Consider the following 22,486-nt stretch of genomic DNA (forward strand, 5'->3'; position numbering starts at 1 on the left):
TTCCCAATAGCTGTGGTTCTTAACCTTTGGTTCTCAATCGTTAAATTTGTTTATGTTAATAAATACATAGGTTTGATGAAACAAAGTAGTTGTACTTGCGTGCCCATGCTTAATTTGTGTTTTGAAGATTTACCCTCTAAAAAAAATGGCGTGTCTCACACACCCATAAATGGCATCTCGCATCCCCAGGGCGTGCGTGTACCCCAGGTTAAGAAGCACTGCCCTATAGCCATACATTGAGGGGCCAAGTGGTCTTGGCGAGCACCTAATTAGACTATGCAAACGTACACACACATGTTCACATGTAAGTATGGTGAACTTCTTTCGCGTCGTACGTAGCCAACCGTGCTAAATGGAGGTGCGGGGTAAGGATAACAAACTAAACACAAAAAGCATGCATACATTATACATTTAAAGATGGATATAGTAATCCACCTCCCCAATTATTTAATGAATTGTTCATCACTTGGGATTATTATTCGATTCAAGATTAGATTGTTGTCTTTTTGTCATGTCTCGTTTGTGATGTCTTATATTTTGTCTAGTTTGTTCAGTCTTGCTTATTCTGTTCGTAAAGGGGTACATTAGTATGTGATGTGTTTCTAATATTCATAAATTACAAATGACTGATGAAAACGAAACATTTGATGGATTGTTTAAGAACTGTTAAGTAAATAATGCACTACATATGGACAGTACGTACGTGCACACGTAGTCATTGTCATAAACATGTAACTATTGCATTCCACAATGCAGTAGGAATTTCTTTGGTAATTCTACTATTTATGCTGCACATACCTTGTCTTAAATATTCAAATAATGTTTTTTTTTACATTGGCACACTCCCCTTCCCACTTCTTTTATTTCTTCTTTAGGTACTTTCTGTTGAGAAAAATTTTAAACTGTTCTAAATTAGAAAAAAAATGTTACTCATAATCTAGTCACTTTCCAAAGCGATACCCATAATGGGTATCGCACTGAGGCCCACGTACCGTGAAGAGGGGATTGGAGCGACTGGGCCGACCTTGAGGGTAGGGATTCCCCGAGTTTCCGCTGTACGACTGCATGGGAGCTCGGCAACCCAGCCGTGATGCCTGCACACACACAGACACAAATATATATATGTACACGAACCAAACATCAATACCCCTTTTTACAATGGCACATCCTTGCTGAGCGAACGCAGGGGCTTTGTGGTATGGGTGGTTTCCACTGGCTATTGCCATGCTGGACCAGAAACCAAACTGGCCTCCCAAGACCTGGCCACAAATGATAGCTCAACGAAGTGGCTAATCATGTGAAAAGTTATAGCAGCCAAATACTCTAAACGCATGTTTCTAAATGTGGAGTATAAAACCGGAGGACCCGGAGAAAAATCCACGCGACCACTGGGAGAACATGCAAACCCCAAATATACAGGCATTAGGGATGGTGATAGAACCCCCGACCTCCTGTATACCTGGCGAGGGAGTTAACATCTGGCCACCGCGGTGCCCAAAGGGGTAGTGGGTGTGGCCAGGCCAGCCACCTTTTACTCTCCCCTGTGATCATGTTCACAGAGTACACCTGGTACTTGCTTTAAGCCTCGTCAGCCTAGGGAAGGCCCAAAACAGGTTGGGGTACCATTTGGACTTTGATGTTAGCCATAACTGGTTATTAAACCCAAGTCCCTGGAGATGCGGCGTAGCGAGCTAACCATTGTGTTCATTTAAGAATTAATTGACTCATGGACAGGTGAAAGTACTCCTGTGATACAGACGCCATTTATGATCGGACACCAAATGCAGGTCCCACAAGTCGTTGCATCGCCAGCTAACCTCTGTGCTACCACTCGTCACACACAAAAAACAAAGATCCCCCAAATAGCCTTAACAGACTGTTGGGACAAGTGCAGTTGGCGAGCAGCACCTATTGAGGCCGGCACGGCACACGAGAGGAATGGGTGGCCAACACCACGCTTGTCCGCCTTTGTCTCGCCAGTGGTGATGTTTACACATGATGTTTACACATCACACCGGGTACTCATTTGCCGCTGAGTCGACCTAGGGGAGGCCCATGACCGGTTCGGATAATTGTCACTGGTGTTGGCCGCGAGCGCGAATCGAATTCAGGGCGCTGGGTTCGTAGTGCAGCACGCTCACCGCTACACCACCACTCCCCTACTCGCCACACACACACGTGCACATACGCATAGAGACGCTTCAATGTTCAGGTTTCAATTAAAAGCCAAATTCAAACATGAGAGCATCGCCACGATTAAACGAACACACGGCGAAATCACCTGCTCCAGAATGGCCCGGCATTTCTTCTGCTCGTCTGCGAATGTGCGGAAGTGATCTTCCAGCGGAGCCGATTTTAGTGGGTTGCGAATGGACCTGCGGACAGTCGAGCATGACATGGAGCAAAATATGAATGAACAAATCAGTAATGCCACATGCGATGTAGTTTACTTGTGTGAAATAAATACTGTATACTGCACATGTGATATATGTTGTGTTTGTATATTTGAGGTGTATGACGCATATTGGGGATAGTGTGTAGTGTATATGTAGTGTGTACATGTTCTGTATTTGGGGAATGTGATGCGTGTTGCCCAAGACCAAATCACCCACAATGCACCCAATCTTGTCAGATCTCAGAAGCTAACCCTGATATTGAGCCTGGATGGTGCTTGAATGGGTGACGATCTTGTACAAACCCGGTTGTTATAGGCTGGGGAGCTATGTGGCAGGCATTAGTGCAGAAAATTCCATTGTTGGATTTTACATCTATGTTCCCACATCTATGCTTCCCATCTTCGCCAACCCACACTGACCAGTGTGGTGATGTGGCCAAATAACCTCCATGACCGGTACGGTGGGGAGAGGCCCTCATGCAGAAGTGGATTGAGAAAAGAACGTGTGCGACTGTTGAGTTGAATGTGTTGTGTACATTGTATTTCACGTGTGTGTCTTGTAAATTATGTATGTATACCAGTGCAATTCCTGCAGGAATTGTATTTGAATTCCACAAATCCAATGTGGGCAATTCATGCAATGATGGCAATCTATGAGCGAATACCATGTAACATCGCCATTCACTTGAATGAAATTCAAGCGTGGTTAGAGCGCCATCTAGTGGCATGCTCATTCATTTAAATAGAGGAATGTGATTTTTGACAGCCGAGGCAATGTCCATAGAAAACACGCTAATTTAAACCAAGATTCCTGGTTTCCATGAAAGAAGTCAAATTATTTTTTTTATTTCATCCACTACTAAATTGCACCTTTTGGCGATTCTTCATATTAAATGGCAACAATTTCACAATGACAATAACCTCATTAGGAATAACAACCAAATGGTACAATTACATTGTGACACTGGGCCACTTATGTCAAGCCCGTCTGTCGAACCAGACAAGGCAATAAACGTCAGTTTTCTGTCACAGCTCCAGTCGTCTGGAATTTACTTCCTCCCTAACTGCGCACCTCGGCGTTGACCTTTTGTCAGCATCTGAACACTTTTCTCCCTCTTTAATCTCAAATGCCTGTGAATGTCCTTTTTTTAACCCTTTCCCATTCTAAGATGTCTGCAAGTTGCAGAGAGGGGGGTCCCGTTCAAAGCTGAATTCTCGGAATGCGCAAGTGGTTAGCGATAATTTTATTTGGAGAGGCGTAGTAGCACTGTTGTTTTTAAGAGACATTGTACTCACCACAGAGAACTGTAGTGGGACAACTGTACACTATGATAGGTGGCGCCAAACTGTGCCACATGCATGCCCTCTTGCATTGTCTTGTGGGAGCCTCGGTACCGATCTTAAAGTTACCAATCTTAAAGTTACCAATCTTAAAGTAATTTTATTCTGTTCCTGATAACGTACGTTTATGTCATCAGCATGGGAAGAAAAACTGAGTTAAGTTAAAATCACGCACATTACACATTTTATGAATGTATGCACTGTGTGCAAGTGGCCGGGCGAGCAGGTGAGGGTGTGCAGCGTGCATGCAGCACTCACGACGCGATGACCTCCAAAGCGTGGACCTTGTCCTTGCTGAACGTGAAGCCGCCCAAAATTGAGACGGCAGCATTCGTGGAGAGAGCGAACATCTTCTGCAGAAACGCAAACGCGCATTGGCAGGTCAGCAAAGAAGAAACACCAAAGGGGTTGGGATGAAGAACATAACTAAGAAATAACAGCATCATAAACAACACTGCTTGGCAAACTAAACGGACAATAAGCTGACAATGCACTATATTAATGTAAAAGTTAAAATAACTCCACACGCTCCAATGAGCATTAGGCATCCATAATAGAGGTTTTGGGTTAGATCGCGTAAATATATGTGTCGTTAAAACCCGCCACCACCCGACACAGCCAACTAGTAAGGGTTGTCACGTAAACAGAACATGCCAATTCGTCACTAGTACAGCACACCGGTGTGTTGGAGAGCCAAGCCACAACATTTACAAACTTAGGCAGTGAGCATCTCCACTGCCAACCCTGAGTCAAGAAATGACACATCCCTGTTAAGAGGGACAGTATACAAAAAACGTTATACAAAATGAATCAACGGTACATAAAATATACATTAGTCTATGATAAACACTTACTTTTTCCCCAAAGTTCATTGACATTTTAATAAGTAAGGTTAAATGCAGAATCTGGCAAGCTGGAGTTATGCTGTGTAACAAAAATAATACCTGCTGTAAAATGCGCAGTGCTTTCAGTTGACATTCCGCACCGGGGAAGCTTTTGAGAAGTCGAACAACCTGCAGGAAAAATAGAGCGAGTCAAGTTATTGAGCGATTGGGTTAGTGGCTGCGAGCGCAGATGTAAATGGGCGAGTGGGTAAGCAGATACCGCATCACATGAATTGAACTTCCAGATTGTTTAGTAACGCTTTTATGGATCGATATAATTTCAATAAAATGCCATTGAGCGTTACATCAATTCCCTGAGCAAAAGCGCAACTAATTCAAAACATGTAATCGCACCATGTCACTAAAAAAAATATTATTTTCGTGAGAGATTGGGTCACAAGCACGGTGAGTTTGCCATAAAATTAAACTGCCTTGGTACATAGATGCCAGTGGGCTGTTAACTTTTAATCAATAAAAAACTTAATTACTAAAATCTCGCTGTAAATCCACGACTAGTCGAATACAAATCTGGCCATTTGAATGCGTTATGTCTCCTAGTGCACAACGGAAACCGTGTGTGTTTGTTCCATCTGTGTTTCCTTTATTCTTGCCAATCACCTACCTGCTCTCCGGAAAAAAATCCCTGCACGCACGCCACAGCCTTCAGCTTGTGCTCCGCTAAAACCCCCTGTGGGCAAAAAGAGAGAGAGAGAAAGCAAGCAACCACAGACTTTGTTGACATGCGAGCAGCAATTTTGATTTTCGCGGTTGTACTCTATATCTCTCCAATGTGTTTTTGGAGCTGTTAATGTGCGTTGCGCAGTATGACGTCCGATGTTTGGAGCCATATTCCGCGAGCTTCTTCGGGAAGCTTTATGTGTGACGTTTCGCTCGGATATCATGCAGAATACTCGAAAACGCATCTCCAAACTGCATGCGACTGGGCAATGTGAAGAAAACTGATGGTTGAGTAAAACTTCCTTATGCAAATTAAACATGCACCAAATTGGTTATCGATTATTTCAAATAAAGCAGCATTACGTATTGATTTCCTTTACGGATATGGAGCAGAGGAAACGCAATGGATGATGCCGACGATAAAAAAAACGAGATCGACTTGAGATTGATAAGCGAGGCAGTACAGACGAATGAGTAAAAGAAAAGAGTACAATTTCGACACACAAGGCAGACTGCACACAAACGTCACATTAGACAGAAGCACAATAAAGTCACGTCGAAACAAAAATCACAAAGGGGCCGTCCATAAATGATGTCACGCGATTTTGGACAATTTTTGACTCCCCCCCCCCCTCGTCACACGGCGTCACAAAAAGTCAGACCCCCCCCCCTCAAATGTGACGTTACAAAGCTCTGCCCCCTCCCCCCCCAAAAAAAAATATAACATGCTTCAAATCGCTTTAAACTATTGTCATTGTAGTGCGTATTTAATGTGGCGCTGCACTCTGATGTTGTAGGAGAAAACATTTATTAAAAAGTCTATTTAATTAAGCAGAAGGTGTTGTCTATATTTATTTAAAGTTGCGCATTTTGATGTGACGTCACATTTCTCACCCCCCCCCTCGTCACACATCGTCACAAATGTCTGACCCCACCCCCCCCCCCAGGTGTGTGACGTCATTTATGGACGGTCCCAAAGCAGATATGACAAGACACCACGAAGACAAAACAGTACATACCACATAGAGCAATTTGAACACAGTACAGACCAGTGCAACTGGGAATATATAAGCACAGTCATCACCATCAATAAGCTATTGTTTATCCACTTCTGGATGAATGCTTCCCCACGCAGTCGCCATCCCTCGCGATCCGTAGGTGCTGGGTGGATGGAAGTGGGTCCAAGTGAAGTCGTACAACAGTTCATTGTTGCTGCATTGCCCCCAAACGTATACAGGGTGCTCCAGATTTATTGTGACCCCCAATACATTCTCTAAAACTTACACATTTTTTAAGTTTATTTAAAACATAAATGAATATGCAAATGAAAAACTATGTTCGGGGTCAACTAATTTGGGGGGTCACAACATATTTAGACCACCATGTACATCAACTCGGTTTATCCACCTAACTGTGGATAAGCCAGTGCGCCTTAAGCTGGCTTAATGAGCACATCATCATCTACAGGGCGGTCCAGATGTCTTGTGACCCCCAATTAATTCTCTAAAACTGATTTTAAAAGAAAGTTTATTTAAAACATACATGAATATGCAAATAATTAAAAAAGATGTTCGGGGTCAATTAATTGGGGGGTCACAACATATTTAGACCACAATGTACATCAACTCGGTTTATCCACATTACTGTGGATAAGCCAGTGCGCCTTAAGCTGGCTTAATGAGCACAACACGTACAAGCCAGTGATCATCATCCACAGGGCGGTCCAGATGTCTTGTGACCCGCAATAAGTCTCTAAAACGTAACATTTGTTGAGTACAGTTTATATAAAACAGGAATGACTATGCAAAGGTCAAGTAATTGGGTGTCACGGGCCATCTTGACCACCCTGTACATAACTCGGTTGATCCACATCAGTGTGGATTAGCAAGTGCCTTAAGCTGGCTCAATGAGCACAACATGTACAGTGGTAGTGATCAAAGCATGGTCAATTGTCAGCGATCATCATCAACAACGACATCGCAACCTGTGATGTTGATAATTGAACAGCTTGGTAGGAAGGAACAACAACAACACGATGTGATTAAGTCGTCACGTCCCCCCTCGGCCAACGTGGCTGTCACCAAGTTGTTACGAGTTCGCTGTCGGAGATGGGAGCGATGAAATAACAGGTGCTGTGGTGGATTATATACAAGAGGATTGCGAGAGAAGGCAGCAGTGGATAGACCCTGACGATGGTGAAAGGATAGCAGCAGCAGCACATGAACATAGGTTTCCTTGCCTTTTTCACTTCGTCCAGGACGACCTCGTACTTAGTGGAATCCATCGCTTGGGTGGCTTTTAAAGCTTATTAGACATTACAACACTGCGTGTTTTAGAAGACTGTTAACAATGTCGACTCGGGGGAACGATTACAAAAAACCCCACCTCAGGTTTTTAATGCCAAAACCCACGCTCGCATCACGCGGCAAACGCCGAACGTGAACATATCCCGACGGGTGCGGATATAACGCCACTTTAACAACTGCGCAAACCTCTTCTTGTTGTTGACGTTGTTGTTGCGACTAAAGCGCGGACCGCGCGATTCGCGAGCGGGACCGAGAGGGCTTTCAAACGACGGCTGCCAACGACGCGAGACAGAAGCGCGTGGTCGAGGTGGCTCGCGAACGAGTGGGGATGAGGCCCGCGGCGGCCATGTTTGTCAGGGAAAGTAGTTCAACCCCCGCCCCTCCTTGCCCCCCCCCGCCCCTCCTTGCCCCCCCCGCCCCTCCTTGCCCCCCCCCGCCCCTCCTTGCCCCCCCCCGCCCCTCCTTGCCCCCCCCGCCCCTCCTTGCCCCCCCCCGCCCCTCCTTGCCCCCCCCGCCCCTCCTTGCCCCCCCCGCCCCTCCTTTTCTATCCCCTCCCCCCTTTTATACCCCCCCCCCTTTCTACCCCCCTTTCCTACCCACCCTTTTTCCTAACCCCCCCTTTTCTCACCGCCCCCCTTTTCTACCCCCCCCCCTTTTTCTACCCCCCCCCCCCTTTTTCTACCCCCCCCCCCATTTTCTACCCCCCCTTTTTCTACCTCCCCCCTTTTTCTACCCCTCTTTTTCTACCCCCCCCCCTTTTCTACCTCCCCCCTTTTCTACCCCCCTTTTTCTACCCCCCCCTTTCTACCCCCCCTTTTCTACCCCCCCCCTTTCTACCCCCCCTTTTTCTACCCCCCCCCCCCTTTCTACCCCCCCTTTTTCTACCCCCCCCCCCTTTCTACCCCCCCCCCCCCCTTTCTACCCCCCCCCTTTTTCTCCCCCCCCCTTTTCTACCTCCCCCCTTTTTCTACAACGCCCCCCCCCTTTTTCTACCCCTCTCCCTTTTTCTACCGACCCCACTTCCCACCCACCCCTTCCCCCTCCTACCCCCCCTTCCCCCCCTTCGCCACCCCATATTCTAACCCCCGTAACTGCAAGTTGGCAGTGACGTCGCCCGCTCGGAGGGGGGTGGGGCGGTGAATCGCCCCGCCCCCTCCTCGCGTTTAGCCGAAGCCGTTCCTCTTACCTAAGATGGCCGACCGAGGCCCGTGTTAAAGCTCCGCATCGTTAACGTTAACGTGAGCTTCGCGTTACGTTTTGTATTTGACACTTTCCCTCAAGGTATGTTTTTATTGTAAACGGCGCTGTTGAAATAAACAACGACGAGCCGCCACTTGTTCGTAGTTCTCAGGGCGTCGTGTGATTCCATTGCTAAAAGCGGCCACTTTAATTCATTATTTTATCTTCATTTAACAAGGAAATGAGGTTTCGATTTAAAGCTTTCGTGACTGCAGTGATTCGTATTCTTGGTTCTTTCGGTAAAGTTTTTCACACCTCATGATGATTGCTGGTGTCGCAATTGAAACGTCGTGAGAATTTAATTGTTTTATATTTTATTATTTACCTTCTACGTGACTTTACCGACAGATAGTGAGTGTCTGTTTTACGTCTTAGCACTATTAAGGGTGTTCCTTAATGTGCATCAATGCATTGTAACATCACCTCGTGAACAAAACTTAATTGTCTTGTTGTTAAGCAACATTTCGATTTGTTGATAGCTCTATTGGATTTCATCGCTTGTCGCCGCCTGATGGTTCTGCACAATTCCTTAAGGTCTCGTTGCAATGTATTGTTTACGTTTTTTAGATTTAATTTGCAGTTGTTGTGCTCATGTACCACGCATCTCCCGTGATAAATTTGCGTTGTACCGAGAACTTCTTTCACGCCGTACGTAGCTAATCGGGAGGTTGCCGGGGGAAGGACAGCAAACTGAACTGTTCTGAACGGGATCATCAATGTCGCAGATCAAAACAAACCTTAAACTTTTTATGTGATTAAGTGATACATCTGCTATGTGTATGCAACTGTGCACAACAAATCCTTGACGTGGGGGCGTGTGAATGGAAATTACATCAGTTGGCGTGTGTTGTGTGGGATGTAGGGAATGTCCAGTTTATTCGACTTAAAAACGTATCTTTGGCTTTGCTGGCCAATACAATGACCCCGTGTTTGTTTTTGTGTTTAGGCCACGTATGTTTTGTTTCTAGATTTGAAGTTTTCGTTGACTGCAAGGAATCCATATTCTTTGGTTCTTTCGGTAAAGTCACGTAGGTGATAAAAGAAAAATAAATAAGTTAAATCACGACGTTTCGATTGCAACACAAGCAATCATCATCAGGTGTGACAACCACAACAATACATTTTACTGGTAGGAACCTCCTGGTTCCACCAGCCCACAGGGGATTATTGTGTCCGTCGTGCAGGGAGGGGCTGGGTGGGGAGGGGCTGGGTGGGGAGGGGCTAGGTGGGGAGGGTGGGGCTGGGTGGGGAGGGGCTGGTCACCCGGTGGTGCCCTTATACAACTCAACGTTTAACCTACTCACGCCGGCTTGTGCCAGCCCTCACAGTCGGGCATATTTGCGGAATACACCACACTGCCGTTTTGACCCTGGCCATTGACCGAGCAACCCAACGTTCCTACCAGCTCCCCCCTGCAGGAATGTGTTCAATAACCCTGCCAGCCACTCACAGGCCCAACTCCGTTATCGCATGCTGGTGTACACACGTGCATTGATGCACCGCACAGCACATAAGGCCTTTCACAAAACCACACTTTACTCCCTTGCTGCACGAGGAAATCATTAAAAGAGTGGTCCATTCTTAATTGCGCCAAAGATCCGTCGCTCCACCATTGGTGGCCCTAAATTTGGAGGGAGTAATTTATAAAATGTGGCATTGTCTACGTAGAATTATCAAATGTGTGATGTGTATGTATTTTGTACCGACAGCCAGAAGCCATGAGAAAATGTATGACTCTGACAATGAGTCTCACCCTCGTGGGAATCCTCGTCGTGTTGAAGGTAATAATCTACAGCCTCAGCCATCACCACTGTTGACTGGCCATTTTCTTCACAAAGATGAACGTGAATCCTTGTGAACATGTAATGCCACGCGAACACTTGCACTGCATACACACGTGGTCCACTTGAACTTTCCAGTAGTTTCAATGAATCTGTTCTACTCTCTTAAAAACGTGCTGCTGAATGAGGGCCATTCCATGCCTTGTCGAGTGATATTTCACCACACTTCACGTCTATCGGTGCTGGTTGGTGAAGGTGGGGAGAGCGTAGATGTGGAGGCGTATACATCCATTACAAGTATGGACTTTGTTGCACTGCCCCCTGCTGCCGACCACAAATCACATGGTTATGTTTGTTTTCCCAGGAAAGGCTCACAGACTCTCAATACTTGCTTTTGGTAGGGTTCTGCCAAGTTTTTGCAGAAGGGAGCAAAAGTTGCTGTGTGTAATTCCAATTAAGAAATATGCCCGTAATTTTTCGTCATTGGGAAGTCTGACAGAAACCATTGACATTAGATGTTTTTTTCGGCTATGAGAAGAAACCAGAAAACCCAGAGGAATCTTAGGTAGAACATGGGGAGAACATACTAACTCCACACAGAAAGGTGCCCGAGTCGGAAATCAAACTCAGGATCTCCTTGCCTACTGTTAACACTGTGCCACCCTGTATTGCAATGCAGAATCTGCCCGATATCATCATTATTTGAAAACCAAGCATGGGTTAGTTTGGATAGTGCTTGGATTTCTGACCAGCTTACACGAAAGTTATAGGCACCAGTAGATACATTACACAAAGCTAAGATGAGGACAGAGCAGTTCCTGAATGCAGCATGTTTTTGCCATTTCCCTGAAATGTCAATACTACATATAGCACTTAATGATCATCATCCTTCCATGTGTGATAACATTAATTCCTCTTCTATTGCTTCATCAATTAAAATGTATCCTTATGGTCATGATGCGCAAGTAGCGATTATTGTGCTTGAGAATCAGACTCAGTTGGTACATATATATTAACCATTGGAATATTATTTTTAGAGGGCACCAGAAAGCCAATTTAAAGTGTATTTTTTTCTTCAATTATGAAATGCTAAAACTTTCATTTGACAGCCGGGCACACGAAATAAACGTTTACCTGCAAGATCAGAGGTGTGTGTTTTTTGGGTTGCCTCTATCCAGTGGGATTCTAAATTGGTATGCCACAGTCGATCGGCAGGTCATGTGTGGCGAGGTTAATTTTGGGCATACCAAGATATCTGGCCTGCGTGAAAGAAAAGCGAACTATGTTCTAAAGAAGTACAGTATACGTCGTTAATTCTTTCCAGAAGGTAGGACTTATACCGAAAATGACGTATACCAAACGATTTTTAAATCCTTTATATTAAGTTCACTTGCTTGCTTGCGCGCTTACGACCGTGCAAATCTTTCGGTCGTTTTTTAACCCACTTCCCGTGATCCAATCGAGCTGACATTTTGCACACAGACTCATTGTGCGTGACAATTTATTTTCGTGAAAATTTTTTTCCTAAATTTTACACTTTTTAGGAAAAAATAAATTATATTTAATTACCAATTGCTTAATGGTTGCAGGCAATCATCTGACCCATAGGTGGCAGCCATCTCAAGCCAGAGGACGAGAGGACTCTAGCCGCCACGCATATAAAGGATTTATAGTGAAAAACTTTTTTTTAACGAGTTAATTTTTTTCCCATAAGAAATAAGGGAAAGGAAATAATCCGTTCCAGAGTATAAGAAATTATATTTTATATGACATATTATACATTAATGGGGTTGTATAAAATAATTTAGACACTACATATTACTAAAATGCATACATAATTTAAAATAAATGCATAAATAAATTAAAATAAATATAAATAAATTGAAATAAAAATAAAATTTAACATCACTTTACCTTGCTGAGAGGAGTTTGTTAGCCTACGAGGATGGTGGTGAGGAAGGGGAGGAGTCGTGAACGGCGTATACGCGGATACGCGGTGACCCATCCCGACCCATACAAGTTCTAGCAAGCGCGTCGTACCCCAAGCAAGACGTCGTATCCCAAGACATTTTTTTCTCGTCAAAACACGACGTATACCAAATTCGACGTATTCCAAAGCGGTCGTATACTGAGGTATGACTGTACTCTAGAATTCTTTGTAGTGGATGCTGTTTTATCATCAGTGGCATGAGTAATCAATTGCAGGGTGACATCTTTACCCAGTACATTCCCTTAGCATGGTAACAACTGTTGGCTGTCCTTTGTAGATGTCGCTTCTGCTGAGGCACCGGGAAGCCTGGTCATATCATCTCAGTGGCGAGGGCTTCCTCTACAAGCTTGACCCCACGTGGCCACACTATCCGGAGCACTTCAGCGGGCAGGTGTTTGCTACAGCGGTGGATGGCGCCACTGGACGGGTGTATGTCGCGCAGGTAAGTGGATAAAATCGTTTGGGCTACCCACGATATAGTAGGCAGCGAAAACAACAATGTGGCAGTGGGGAACGCAGTTGGCACATCTGTCTGTCATCTCAGTCCACCAATACAGAATACTGCAAGATCTGACCATGTCTGTCCAGTGCTTGCTGAGCTGCATTGGGCTTCCGGTTGCTGAACGAATACGTTATAAGATAGCACTCATTTAACACAAAGTGCTGGGCACAAATTAACCACAATACCTTGCTGATCTCGTAAAGGAGCATAAACCATCACGTAAACTCTGGCAATCCTTGCAGCGGAATTTGGCTAACCATCCAACAAATGCGGTCACCGCATCTGACACTTTCAGATCACTCCTGCAATTGGTCTGGAACTCTCTTCCGATATGAGGAAGCCATTGGAGCTATGCACTTTTAAATATAGATTTAAGACTAATTTCTTTACAACTAATATTTGTGTTTAGTTGTCCTTTCCTCACACCTCCGATTTGCACAGTTGGCTACCTATGGTGCGAAAGCTGTTAAATATACATACACACCTGGGGCCTGTCCAATGGACCTCTTGTCAACAAGCCATTGGTGCTTCATGTAACAACAAATTAATATTTACGTTGCGCTAACCCTAAACGCTATACAGTCAAATGTTGCATATTCATACTCGCTTGGAGACTTGAGGTGTAGGCGAATGTGAAAAAGTTGTACATGTGAACATTATAGAAAATCACAGTTGCATCCTGCTCAAATAAGTTCACGGATAAAATAAAACCCAAACTGCTCTGTACCTGAAGCAATGCTCCACTGTATTTTATAAGTTAACAAATGTATGCAAGCATTAACTGCGTGTGAAAATGTCAGATTTGTGGACGTCTATAGGAAATGAGTTCCATGTGCACAAATACTGCACTGGGTGTGGGCAGTTAATTGTTCATGGCAGATAAGTCACAGATATGGAACATTGCTATACAAGCACTCTTTGTATTTTCGCATGTTTGTGTGTAGAGGGGAGACAACGTGCCAAAAATGCTGGTGTTCTCAGAGTCTGGGTCATTCCTTGGGTCCTGGAACTCGTCAGCCCTTGAGATGCCCCACGGCATCTTCTTCCTGCAATCTGCGAACAACTCCAATATCTGGGTCACAGACGTCGGCACGGGTAGCACACCCCATCACCATTCATAATTACCCGATCAGCAAACTTAACGAGCTCAAAGGAGAGGGCATGTCTAATTCATTCTTACTGTGATAATGAACCTGTATAATGTATAAATGTGTCATTAAAACCCGCCACCACCCGACACAGCCAACTAGTAAGGGTTGTCACGTAAACAGAACATGCCAATTCGTCACTTGTACAGCACACCAGTGTGTTGGAGAGCCAAGCAACAACATATACAAACTGAGTACGACGTTCCACCAGTAATTACAACTAGCTTCATCAGGCGACAGCCAAATTTGTGGAGAAGTCTTTCTGTTTCGTTCCTGATATAGAGGCGTAGATGTGTTGACTACCCTTCTTGCGCTCTTTGAATCTCTGCATCTTTTGAGGAATGCCAGTGAAGACAATTCGGAGTTTCTCCAGTTTTCTGGTTTGAAGAAAAGTATCCTCCCCATAGAGGTTAGTCAGTTTAACACGTAGGCTTTCGCGACCAATATCATCCATAAGAGGTTTTTGGATTCTTTCATCCACCGAACAGCCTCGAACCTCGCTCGAGGCTTGCCTTATATCCTCTATTCCCCGCTGCCCCCGCTCCTCCCTCCGTCGCCCCTCTCCTCGGTCCATCCGGCCAATTCCAGTTCCCTAGCATCTGTTTGCCCATCCTGTCACGTGCTTAACCCGAGGCGGGGTGACTTGTCCTCACGTGCCCCTATATCTCACCCCGGCCCGTCACGTGCATGGTACTGTACCCTGCTAGTTATCTCCACAACACACACACACAGCGCAAAGCGCCGTAGTGATCCGAATAACATCACTACATATGATACTGACATGAGACATCCCTATCTGGCTTGGGCCCAAGCAGGGCCAGGGGTGGGGCAAATTACGTTGTTGTTGCCTGTGACGTCACTACTCGAATACAGCTTCACCGCAGTATCTGCATGCGTCTCAACTTGTTCATTGCTTGTGACGTCAGCGGCGCGGCTCAGATTTTGCATTGGACAAACAACCTGGGCACTCATGAGGTGCGCCAGCCGAGCTCGGCAAAGCCCCAGCACAACGTGATTGTTGACCGCCACTGCCATGTGTGAATACATTCATATCTAGTCCGGTCCCTGTCTTGACTGTGTCACTGCAACCACTTTGCCGACAGGTGAATGGGGCCACTCGATAAAGAGGTTCTCCCCAGACGGGAACCTGCTTGAGGTGCTAGGCACGCCGGGCAAGGCTGGCGCCAGCTTCACGCCACTGCAGTTTGACCAGCCGGCAGAGGTGATTGTGGGGCCGCGAGGGGAGATGTACGTTGCCGATGGAGACGGTGGCCTTAACAACCGCGTCTTCAAGCTCCAATCTGGTGCGTGAGAGCTATTTTGTCCTTTTGTCGCTACCTCTCACTTCGCATTGGACCCTTTATTAGATTCTAGATTAGAAGTTTTCGTGACTGCAAGGATTCGTACTCTTTGTTTTTTTCGGTAAAGTCACGTAGGTAAAAAATAAATAAATGAAAAAACAACTAAAAATTAAATCGCGACGTTTCGGAGGCAACACAAGCTTCCGTTTTCAGGTGGAACCGTTACAGCCAAATTCACTGTAATAAGTGAATTATTAAGAATAAGTGCATTATTAAGTTAATTATTAAGAATAAGTGCATTATTACAGTGAATTTGGCTGTAACGGTTTTACCTGAAGACGGAAGCTTGTGTTGCCTCCGAAACGTCGTGATTTAATTTAGTTGTTTTTTCATTTATTTATCCTTTTGGATTCTTCCATCCACCGAACAGCCCCATTTTCAAGTCTCCTTAATGGAGACTGTCTTCAAGTGGAGGCTCACTCAATTGACTGTACTGCCAGCTTACATTTAATTCAATTTTTTCCCCTTGTTTTTCCTCCAAAATATACTAAATTTTGTAACGTTATCTACGTCATGTTGCATTCAGGCAAATACATTTCCATTGGATATTACCAGACACATTTAATGTAACATCAATTTTGGAGAAAGCCCCTATAAGATGAGATTAAGGAACTACTTCTAAAGTAAATTTGTTAGGAATCTTACCCAGGTGGAATGCCTTTCATATTCCATGTGTTTCTCACATGGCAATCAAACCAATTTATTTAAATTATACTGAGCTGGTATATCCTAAGTTAACTGGAACACAAAGTTTAATTTAATGGTACTTTGTGAGTCAGGCTGAGACCATCACCACATTCCATTTGAGACCCCAGTTTAAGCGAAAGTGGCTGAAACCTGTCTGCCAATCCAATAAAGGCTGGAAGCCACTTAGTAACATTGCATTTGCTGAATTGCCTGCAGCTGCTGTCATTTGGATGAATCCCTGCTAATTTTAACTTTGATTACAATATGAAATACAATTGATTTCCTTTTTAGCTGTAAGCCTCCACTGCACTTGATCAGATTGGCACATGGTGACTCATTCTTTCCATTGACAGACCGGACCTTGGAGTGGGTGCACGGAGAAAAGGGGAGTGGAAAAGCCCAGTTTTACATCCCACACAGCTTGTGCCTCGACAGCTTTGGCAGGGTCAGTTTACCGATCAAGAAATTGGCGTCGGAATGCATACCTGTTGCGCCTGAGAGTATAGAATTTAATAGTAGCAGCAACAGCAGAAACACACGGATGTAAGAGATTAATGATAAGAAAATGACTGCAGTGAATCTGTGAGAAGGCATGTCAAAACATGTTTGCAAGCGATTAAAATTGATTCCTACATGTACGATTCATGCATAAATTGGTACGTGTAAGAAATAATTATTTTGAATGTTAGCTAATAAGTGTATACAAATCTTATGGTGTTAAAATGTTGCTGCCTTTGGCCATGTCACCTGGAGTGCTCCAGATCTCATCAGATCTCAGAAGCCAACTCTGGATATTGAGCCTGGATAGTGCTTGAATGGGCAACCACCATGCACAAAACTGTCCATTTAAGTCTGCGGGGCTATGTGGAGGACATTATTGTTACTCTTTGTTTTTTTCGGTAAAGTCACGTAGGTAAAACACTCGTCTGTTAAAAACTCTAGCAGATCAGTGAAATTCCTCCCCATAGAGGGCATTAATTCTAGATTTGAAGCTTTCTTGACTGCAAGGATTCATACTCTTTGTTTTTTTCGGTAAAGTCACGTAGGTAAAATACTCGTCTGTTAAAAACTCTAGCAGATAAGTGAAATTCCTCCCCATAGAGGGCATTAATTCTAGATTTGAAATTCCTCCCCGTAGAGGGCATTCATTCTAGATTTGGTTTCAAATCTAGAATTAATGCCCTCTATGGGGAGGAATTTCACTTATCTGTTAGAGTTTTTAACAGACAACGAGTGTTTTACCTACGTGACTTTACCGAAAAAACCAAAGAGTATGAATCTTTGCAGTCACGAAAGCTTCAAATCTAGACATTGTTGTTTTTACATGTATGCTTCCCTGTCTCCACTTCCTACCTTCACCAACTCGCAGACCAGTTTGATGATGTTCAAATAACCACAGTGACCCACATGGCATTGGAAGGACCTCATTCAGCTGTGTATTGATATGTTTACGTATACTAATGCAGGGAAACACTGTGCAAATGAGAATGATAAACATTACAACTCACACTAAAAAGAATACACTCTTCAGTCTAGAGTTGGGGCAATCATTTGATTAAGGCGATTATGCAACCAAAAATTTGAATAAATACGTTTCCAGTGGTCCGTTACTCGGCCCCTTGAAAAAAACAAATTCACGCCCAGCGTGATGCAGCTAAAAAAGGTAATTATGTTACCAAGTCCCACCCAATAACCCTTCCATAAATTCGCACGTGTAAGAACACATGTAAGTCTTTTTTCTCATGTATTTTCACATTATCAGATTAGTCGAATACATAATTATATTGCCCATCTCTACTTGAATAGAGTCACGACCCAAAATTTGTACATGTGCATTGAATCACAAGATAGTTTAATAGGTTGCATGCCTATTAGCGAGCATGAAATCCACTCAAGAGTTGTGCGTCTGGCGTTTGTACATCACAGCTGTGGGTGGCTGACAGGGGGAACAAGCGAATTCAAGTGTTCGACGCTGCCACTGGTGAATGGCTGGGAGAGTGGACTTCTTGCTTCACGGATGACGGCCCATATTCCGTCAGGTGAGGCTACATGGCCTGGTCCAGTGTGTTGCTGTGGTCAGAGCACTCGACTCAAATTTGAAATGTTGTAAGTTTAAATCGCAATCAGGAATCAATCTAGCATATCGTGAACTTCACCATTGAGTAAGTTATATCTGATCACCTCTTCTTCAGGATAATGATTTTAGGCACTTGCATGACTCGGCAACTTAAAACGTGTGATGTGACATCTCAACCATTACATTTCCCTACAGCAGGGAAATGTAATGGTTGAGATGTCCCCTGGGGGCAACCATCCCTCTGCAGCACTGGCCTGCCAGCAGTAGGGGGTTGATATTGCTGCATTGTTGTCAGTTAATTACTTTGCAGACCTCAATGCCTGCCTACTCTTTTTGAAATAACATTGCGGGATCTTTCACGTCCACTGTGAATATACCGGTCATGCTAACTACGGTGCCGTTGGAGTTCAGATCGCAAACCTCTGCAACAAGCCACAAATGTGCTACTGCTTGGCCATATCGCCACCCTAAGAAGTTAGCGGTGGTCATTCTATGGAGAGCCTGACCCCTGCCATGAAATGGTTTATGTGACTAATGTCGTGGGTATACTATTGAACAAATTTCTCGAGATTAACAATGCATTGGTTGCATCACGTTTTTATGCAAGTGTTTTAGTTGGCACTTGAGGCCACAAACCAGTCAGACGGATCTTAAGAGTCAAAAAAACTGTACAGCATTAAGAATCTATAATCAACGATTTTTGGGTTTAGATCGCGTTATTTATAAATGTGTCGTAACCCTCCACCACCCGACACGGCCAATCAGTAAAAAAAGTGTCACGTTGACAAAAGACAAATAGTTCACTGCTTTAGCCCACCGGTGTGTTGAAGCGTGAAACCACAACATTTACAATTTGAGTACGACGTTTCGCTGGTAATTGCATCCAGCATCATCGGGCAATTCGCCAGAATGGTGAGGCTCTGCTGTGTCTCCCGTTCTTATATAGAGCAGCAGCAGGGTGACGTCATCATTAACTCATTAACTCATCAGGTGCAAAGATTTGAGGGGGGGGTTATTGTAATTATATACTTGATTAGTAATAAGGCTATTGTTACGATGCGAGTTGTAGATTAGTAATCATTTGGAATGTGTTCTATTGTGATTATGCTACATTAATAATCAGTTAGTGCTTGTTTCCCTTATAAGGAATTGTAATGCATCTTATTTAATAATACGCTTCCAGGCCGCACTAAGCCTGTAGCTGTCTGAGCGATTAAAGTTATTTCTGTTTCTCTCAATCTCAATGGATTCTCTAATTAGTCTTTGCCAGTAGTAACTAGTTTTACACAACACTTCAACGTTGTCAAAATCAATTGAGTGTCCCTGTTGGCAAGCATGTTCTGCCACTGCCGACAGTTGTGTTTGCGATAGTTTAATATTTCTCTGGTGTTCTTTTAGTCTTACACTAACGTTACGCCCTGTCTGTCCAATATAGCATCTGCCACATACACAATTAATCCAATATACACCTTCTGTTGATAATTTAGGTAATTCGTCTTTAGTGCACGTTACTAGTTGTTGAATTTTGTGTACTGTACCAAATCTTACTGTAATGTTTTGCTTTTGCAAAACACGGGCTAATTTGTCAGTTACTCCTGAGATAAATGGTATTTTTATTGTTTTAATAATCTGATCGCTTTCAGCAGTGTTGCTTTGCGATCGTGATTTGGCATTTAGTGCTCTGTTAATTTGAGCATTATTGTAGCCATTCTGTCTTAGTGCTTCTTTAACATGTTTAATCTCTCTCACTAGACTTTCATCATCTGACACTGTTTTAGCCCGATGTATGAGCGTCTTGATTAGAGAGGATTTCTGAGCTGGGTGATGATGCGATTTCGCATTCAGATAGGCATCTTCACCTCCATTTCCATGGTGAACTGAATGGCCATTCAGTTCACCGCTAAAACAGTGAACTATTTGTCTTTTGTCAACGTGACACTTTTTTTACTGATTGGCCGTGTCGGGTGGTGGAGGGTTACGACACATTTATAAATAACGCGATCTAAACCCAAAAATCGTTGATTATGAACAATATTGGTCGCGAAAGCCTACGTGTTAAATTAAGAATCGACGTGGACACAGAGGGGGGAGAGAAGTCCTCCCCTTTGCCAAGCATGAAATTAATCGCTGGCAGCCATGTTAAGATAAACAAACACTGCCTATGAAAAGGGAGGCACCAAGCATGGAACGCGAGGCCAAACATAATTAACCCTTTTCTTGTTCCGAGACATCTGCTAGTTGCAGATTGGGGGCTTCCCCCCGTTCACCGGTGAATCTTGGAACTCGCAATCGGCTCGGCGTTAATTTGATTTAGAGGCATAGCGCCGCAGTTTTTAAAAACATTGTACTCACCGTGGAGAACTGTAGCAACACGACCACACTTTATGATAGCTGGCGCCAAACCGTACCACACGCCCTCCTGCATGGCCTTGTCAGTCTCGGTACCGATAATGTTATTTTAGTTTAGTTTAGGGCTGCCATCGGAGGTCAGTGCTATCCGATTGCTTATTAGAGCGTGGAGGCACTGATACTAATAATGTTGGTTCTAGGATTCTGCTATCATAATGATATTTTAATTATGTATACCATGCCTCCTGCACAGTACATTTCTAGGCACCAGAATAAATAAGTATTTAAGTATTTGAGATAATTACTTAGGAAGGAAGTCATGGCAGACCAAATACGATGTTCAAAAACAATGCGATGCAGCCATTCACACAATGAGAATAAACAAAGTTTTTAAATATAAATGTGCTTAAGACTACTTTCTTTTTTGTTATCCAATTACAATCTGAAAGTTTTGACTTTAATTCAGTCTTAAATATATGAATTGGTGGGTGCATTTATTTTCCAGGTAAGATGTTCCACAACTTGGATTCCAATGATATACCTGCTTGATGCTGTTCCTGATGATTATCAATGCCGATGCTGATTACAATGCCAACAGTAGTTGTGTGCGCATCTGTGTACATGTGCGAGACTGACCCAAGTCATGTGTGTACATCTGTTTACATGTGTTAGATCAGGGGTCTGCAACCTGCAGCTCCAGAGCCATATGTGGCTCTTTAAGGACTGCTTCATGATGTTATTGAAGTGCATTGCAGCTCTTGAAATAAGTTGACCAAATTCGAATAAAATGCCTCATTTTTGGTTGCCAACCCCCGTGTTAGACTGACCCAGGTCATGTGCGCGCGTGTATGTGCATGTTTTAGACTGACCCAGGATGGGCAGTACCTGGTGGTGGCACAGCTCAACGTGGGGCGGCTGCTGCTGCTGCACATGCCGAGCGTGGGCCTACCGGGCACGTGCCGTGTTGCCGCCTCGCTGCAGATGGGCCCTGAGACGCGGCCACACCTTGTCTCAGTCAGCCCTGCCACGGGTGCCATCTACCTGGCGGAGATCGGCGCTGAACAGGCACAGAAGTTTGTTCCAATCCGGTGATGACTTCTGCCTTTGCGGATTCACTCCGTTCACAAATCCACAGAGTCTCTATTTAGGCTGCAATTTCAGCACAGACTTAACAATGGTTACAATATGTGGATTTTAAATACCTCTATGGACAAAGCTCATGAAATCTTGGAGGCTGTTATTCATTGGGATGGTGGGTTGTAGAAATATTAGGTTTTGCTTTTCCTTAATTTCCTTAAAAAATTATGTATGTTGGGAAAAGGGAAAAGAAACTACCCTACATTCGTCCAATCTTTTTGTAAATGTTTTTTCCCCTGCACCTTAGGCACACAAAAATTAAGATAAACATTGAGTGAATTTATATTATTTTTATAATTTGGAGGTGCATTTCAAATCGTGGTTACAAAGACCACCAAGTTTCTCTGTAATAAGTGCACAATGCAACAGTCTCTGGTGCTCAAAAGCCTCGGTAACAAAGCAATGTACACATGGAATGTTAGAGGTAATGTACAAAAGGAAAGTTATGTGATAGTACAATAGGTATGCCAATGAGCTTATTTGCATTACTGTACCTCATCTTAATATACATGCTGTATGAGAATAGGTTTTCCCCTTTTTTCTGGCAACAAAGCAGGTGTTAAGATGTTAAAACACCAAACTGAAACCTTTTACAAGGAATCATGTCTGCA

The 22,486-nt window shown here is 44.0% G+C and overlaps 2 protein-coding genes across 6 annotated transcripts in view; one reads left to right on the forward strand and one right to left on the reverse strand.

The window, feature by feature from the left end:
- The window catches only part of PROSER1 (proline and serine rich 1), a 66,547-nt gene extending 58,661 nt beyond the window's left edge, over nucleotides 1–7,886 (reverse strand). The window contains exons 1-6 of the mRNA XM_078878568.1: nucleotides 7,538–7,886; nucleotides 5,243–5,308; nucleotides 4,681–4,749; nucleotides 3,995–4,089; nucleotides 2,282–2,375; nucleotides 993–1,094 (exon numbers count right to left, since the gene is read on the reverse strand). Coding sequence (XP_078734694.1) covers nucleotides 993–1,094; nucleotides 2,282–2,375; nucleotides 3,995–4,089; nucleotides 4,681–4,749; nucleotides 5,243–5,308; nucleotides 7,538–7,582 — 471 coding nt within the window. The 5' untranslated portion in view covers nucleotides 7,583–7,886. The remainder of the gene's footprint in view (nucleotides 1–992; nucleotides 1,095–2,281; nucleotides 2,376–3,994; nucleotides 4,090–4,680; nucleotides 4,750–5,242; nucleotides 5,309–7,537) is intronic.
- Nucleotides 7,887–8,822: 936 nt separating this feature from the next.
- Nucleotides 8,823–22,486, forward strand: NHLRC3 (NHL repeat containing 3). Of its 5 annotated transcripts, none has more exons than XM_078878573.1 (8): nucleotides 8,823–8,842; nucleotides 10,553–10,624; nucleotides 12,892–13,056; nucleotides 14,061–14,211; nucleotides 15,368–15,568; nucleotides 16,666–16,757; nucleotides 18,239–18,351; nucleotides 21,602–22,486. In XM_078878573.1, exons 2-8 carry the CDS (start codon nucleotides 10,562–10,564, stop codon nucleotides 21,828–21,830), a joined length of 1,014 nt encoding a protein of 337 aa, XP_078734699.1. In that variant the 5' UTR covers nucleotides 8,823–8,842; nucleotides 10,553–10,561; the 3' UTR covers nucleotides 21,831–22,486. The 5 variants fall into 5 exon arrangements, with proteins under 5 accessions (XP_078734699.1, XP_078734698.1, XP_078734697.1 ...); XM_078878572.1 differs by lacking the exon at nucleotides 8,823–8,842 and adding an exon at nucleotides 8,867–8,885; XM_078878571.1 differs by lacking the exon at nucleotides 8,823–8,842 and adding an exon at nucleotides 8,982–9,194.

The sequence above is a fragment of the Lampetra fluviatilis genome, chromosome 51 (genome assembly GCF_964198595.1).
Source record: "Lampetra fluviatilis chromosome 51, kcLamFluv1.1, whole genome shotgun sequence".
Classification (NCBI taxonomy): domain Eukaryota; kingdom Metazoa; phylum Chordata; class Hyperoartia; order Petromyzontiformes; family Petromyzontidae; genus Lampetra; species Lampetra fluviatilis.

What these genes read in the sequence shown, in the direction of transcription:
- NHLRC3 (XM_078878573.1), top strand. Translation starts at nt 10,562, where the DNA reads ATGAGAAAATGTATGACTCTGACAATGAGTCTCACCCTCGTGGGAATC. An exon ending in GGTCACAGACGTCGGCACGG is followed by an intron (nt 14,212 to 15,367) that starts GTAGCACACCCC and finishes CTTTGCCGACAG; the next exon opens with GTGAATGGGGCCACTCGATA. An exon ending in CGTCTTCAAGCTCCAATCTG is followed by an intron (nt 15,569 to 16,665) that starts GTGCGTGAGAGC and finishes TTCCATTGACAG; the next exon opens with ACCGGACCTTGGAGTGGGTG.